The sequence below is a fragment of the Oratosquilla oratoria genome, chromosome 4 (genome assembly GCF_046742065.1).
Source record: "Oratosquilla oratoria isolate Oo_2021 chromosome 4, ASM4674206v1, whole genome shotgun sequence".
Taxonomy (NCBI): Eukaryota; Metazoa; Arthropoda; class Malacostraca; order Stomatopoda; family Squillidae; genus Oratosquilla; species Oratosquilla oratoria.
Genome location: NC_134780.1, coordinates 88,720,174 through 88,724,828, shown reverse-complemented (window position 1 = coordinate 88,724,828; position 4,655 = coordinate 88,720,174). Strand labels below are relative to the sequence as shown.

Here is a 4,655-nt window from a genome sequence, read left to right as displayed (position 1 = left end):
ATAATAATAACAATGATAATAACAATAATAATAATAATAATAATAATAATAATAATAATAATAATGATAATAATAATAATGATAATAATAATAATAGCAATGATAATAATAATAATAATGATAATGATCATTTTAATAACAATAATAATAGTAATAGAAATAATGATAATAATTTTAATAATAACAATAATAATGATAATAATAATAATAATAATAATAATAATAATAATGAAATAATGATCATGATTTATAATAATAATGGTAATGATAATAATAATAATAATGATAATGGTAATAATAATAATAGCAATAATAATAATAACAGTAATAATAATAATAATAATAGTAATTAATAACAATAATAATTAATAACAATAATAATAACAATAATAATAATAATAATAATAATAATAATAATAATAATAATAATAATAATAATAATAATAATAATAATAATAATAATAATGATAATAATAATAATAATAATAATAATAATAATAATAATAATAACAACAACAACAATAATAATAATATGAAAATAATGACAGTGAAAAATTACATAGAAACAATAAGATCACTGCAATCAATATATCACTAAATATGACACTATACAAGGTAATTGAAGCAGAGACAACAGCGGGAGTAACAGAGGCGGTCATTTGAGTGTCGAGTTACTTATTTTCATGGTTAGGAACCACACGTCAAGAGTAATTTTTTCTTGTACACACACACACGCGCGCGCGCGCGCATGAGTGATCACACACACGCATACATAAACGTATACACGGCCACACACGTGTACTCGTGGCATCCTCATACTCAAACGTACTTGCACACAAATACATACCGTATACTCCTGTGTGCATGTGTATGTATGCAAATATATATATATATATATATATATATATATATATATATATATATATATGTATATATATATGTATATATATATTATATACATATATATGCATATATATACATATATACATCATATATATAATATATATATATATATATATATAATACATATATACATATATATTATATATATGTATATATATATATATATATATATATATATATATATATATATATATATATATATATATATATATATATATATATATATATGCAGAGTCGTACATAATGTCATCATACCACTTTTCATTTGTATGTTTTTAAGTGCGCATTAGTGTAATGTAGAGATGTGTACTAAATATACCAGTCCTTTCTATTACCGGTATGACATTTACCGTTGTCATGGTCATTGTTTGATGACCTTCGTCATTATCGTTATCATCATCATCATCATCACTGTCTGGACTATAGTGACCGTCGTCAATATCTCTCCTCGTTCTCAGTCATCACTATCATCATAATTATCATTATTAACAACATGACCGTAATCTTGTATATGTATTGTTCTTTATTCATATATCAGAAGAAACAAAAATATGTCAGGGGTAATAACATTAATAGGTTCGTTAATAGTTTCTATAGTGCTGGTAATTGAAGGGGGGGGGTTTTGGTTTCAGAAATAGAAATTCATGACCAAATGTCACCACGCCAGTTGTTTTGTAATACTTGACTATACAATGTTGCAGCAATATTGCAGAGTGGTCGTGTCGAAAACAAGTTCACAAGTCACGTGATACAGCTGGGGGGAAGGGGGACTTTGTCCTACGAGAGGACCAATCAAACTCATCACTTTACAACTCTTCACTAACTCACTGGTTTGTTTGTTCGTTTGTTCGTTTGTTTTTCTTGAAAATGTGAGTCCAGACCAGAACAAGAAATCACTGGGACAATTTTTTTTTCGTGACGTGTATGGAAATGTCAATTGATCATCGTCTTTATCAGAACATCCTACTCACTTTTCTGTATGTTCAGTCTTCCAATATCATCTTCATCATCAACATCATCATCATCATCATCATCAACATCATCTTAATAAACATCAACATCATCATCGTCATCATCATCCTCATCATCATTGTCATCATCGTCGTCATCATCATCATTAGGGACGTCGCCCAAAAACACTGTCTAGTGTGCGGGATCGAGGTACAACGCGAGAGCCGAAGTTCTTTCTTGGAAGAACCGCCCCCAGACTTCTGCGTCCGTCCCAAGCAGGAGCCTCTTGCCACCACCAAGTCTTTGGCGGCACACCTGCAGAAGTGAGAGTTCTCACCCCTAACTACGTTTATCAGCAGTAATACTTGATGGGTTGAGGAGAAAATAAAAAAACGTTCCTGGCCCCTCGAAGTCGGGGAGGCGCCTTCGAGAGGAACCAAATTGAAAAGGAAAACTACAGGAGGTCATTCTCCTTTACGTCCGTTCGTCTAGCGTCAGTTGCTCGACTGTGGACGATGTCGAGTCGTCTGGACCTTCTTCACTGCTGATGGCGTGCAGGTCCTCCTCCATCTGATCCTCAATGTCGCTGTTGCTCAGGGAAGGGTGTCCAGGGGAGGGTGAGCCTGACCCGTCGAGGCTGAACTCTGAGGAGGTGGAGGTGGGAGGAACCAGAGACGGGAGGTCGTTCTTGTGGAGTTCGCCTAAAGACCCGTTCTCCATGTGCTGCTTCAAGGGGTCCGACAGGAGGTCAGCCTTCATGAGCTGCGCCTTGAGGTTCTCGTCCTTGAGGAAGTCGGCCTTCATTGGGTCGGTTCCGGGAGGGAGAAGCTTAGCCAGATCGCCCAAGCCGTTTTCTCTGAAGTACATCTGCCGCATGTCGTCCCGCTTTTGGCGCATCAGGGCCTTGTACTCCGAAATCCGCATCTTCTTGCCGTCGACGATGCAGGTGCGCTTAGGTCGCGGGCGGTAACGGTAGTCAGGGTGTTTCTCCATGTGGATCTTGGACAAGCGGGACTGTTCCTCGTAGTATGGCTGCTTTTCCGCGTTTGACATGTTCTTCCATCGAGAACCTGAGAAAGAGAAGAAGTTACAACTGTTACTCAGAGTTCTTTAGTCCACAATGTCTAAATATATTAAATATCACGTTTTCATTACATATATGTGCACACACACACACATATACATATATATATATATATATATATATATATATATATATATATATACATGAAAAAATGTGGAAAAAGGGAGTCACGGGTCTCGTTCCGAGTTTATTCCTGACCGGCTTCGTCTTCAGAGGAAGAAGCTACAAGCAAAGCCGGTCAGGAATAAACTCGGAACGAGACCCATGACTCTCTTTTTCCACCTTTTTTCAACTTGTCACAGTGTCTCAACATATATACATACATATATATATATATATATATATATATATATATATATATATATATATATATATATATATATATATATATATATTTCAATGCCCTATAAAGACTGTCGAAGAGTCTCCTTTCTCCAGAAGGAAAGTACCTACCGAGGATCTTGGAGATGGCTGAGTTGTGCATGTCGGGACACGCCTTAAGGATCTTGCGCCTTTCGTCCCGTGCCCAGACCATAAAGGCATTCATAGGTCGCTTGATGTGAGGCTTGCTGTCCGCATCTTTCCGCTGTTGGCGGATAATTTTGGCGCCAAACATCTTCGCTGTAGGACCAATAAGTTCAAAAGGTTAGATCGTACTATCTTACGCGCATGAGTGAGGCAAGAATACCACCAAAACTCAAAAGACAGAAGGGTCAAGTTACATGAAGGAAATGTGTCTTACTTTGACATGTGGTCACGTAGGTGTCGTCATCCTTCTTGCAATCCGAGGTGGAGTGTGGCGAGGCGGTGGTGATGGAGGTGACTGCGCCGCCCATGCCTCCGAGGGACGTCAGGGACGTCAAGGGAGTGGCGGAAGGGAGACTGAGGGCTCCCATGTGCCCCAGTGGGGGTGGGAGAGACGTCGGTAAAGTGGAGGGGGGGAGGTACATCGGAGGAAAGGCAGGCGGGTACTGTTTCCCTGAAGAAAGTCCCCCAGCGCCCATAGGGGGGGAAGGGAGTGATGCGAGACCCTGGCCAAGAACTCCCCCGAGGAGATCCTTGTGGTCCGGCAAGTGAGGGAAAGGGGGAGTTACGTAAGGAAGGAAAGACGGGGGCAGAAGAGTTGGAGGAAGTCCTGCCGCTTTAGGGGAGAGTCCGCCCTTGTCGCCAGGCTTGGGGCTCGCGTCCTTGGGCTTCGTCAGGTTCAGAGGCTTCTCGTCAGGGTTCTCAGGGGCGTGGGTAGGGGCGGGAGTGGGCGTGTGGGTGGGCACGTGCGAGGCGGCTACTACCCCGTGGGCTGCAGAGTTCTGTGAGAGGTGCGCCAGCTGCGCAGATGCGGACATCCAGGCTGGCATCTGAGGGGGAGAGAGTAAAAGAAAACGAGGAATTATAAATAAGACATTGGATTTATATAATTTTCATTATCCTCTCAATGATCCTCAAGCTTTTGGTGGCGTGTGGTTGAGTGAGTAACGAGTGGATTGACATTCAAAGCACATCTAACTTGATTCTTTTGCTATACCACCGTTCAAAAAGTATGACTGGCCAATATCTGTTCTCTTGAAGACTCTATCTCCAGGTGGCCCTAAATTTCAGAACCACTTCGACCTGGGGTAGCTACGGAAGTTCCCAACCCTGCCGCTTGTTGAACCATTCTCCTCTTGGAGTTTAGGAACTAAACAACAATGATGAAATGTGAAGGTTTCTGAGCGAGTCT

The 4,655-nt window shown here is 39.5% G+C and overlaps 1 protein-coding gene across 2 annotated transcripts in view; it reads right to left on the bottom strand.

Moving 5' to 3' along the window:
- Positions 1-1,137: 1,137 nt before the first annotated feature.
- Positions 1,138-4,655, bottom strand: part of LOC143025027 (uncharacterized) — a 311,509-nt gene continuing 307,991 nt past the window's right edge. For both annotated transcript variants that reach the window (XM_076184638.1, XM_076184637.1), the window contains exons 6-8: positions 3,681-4,293; positions 3,392-3,559; positions 1,138-2,924 (exon numbers count right to left, since the gene is read on the bottom strand). In XM_076184638.1, coding sequence (XP_076040753.1) covers positions 2,329-2,924; positions 3,392-3,559; positions 3,681-4,293 — 1,377 coding nt within the window. In that variant the 3' untranslated portion in view covers positions 1,138-2,328. The remainder of the gene's footprint in view (positions 2,925-3,391; positions 3,560-3,680; positions 4,294-4,655) is intronic.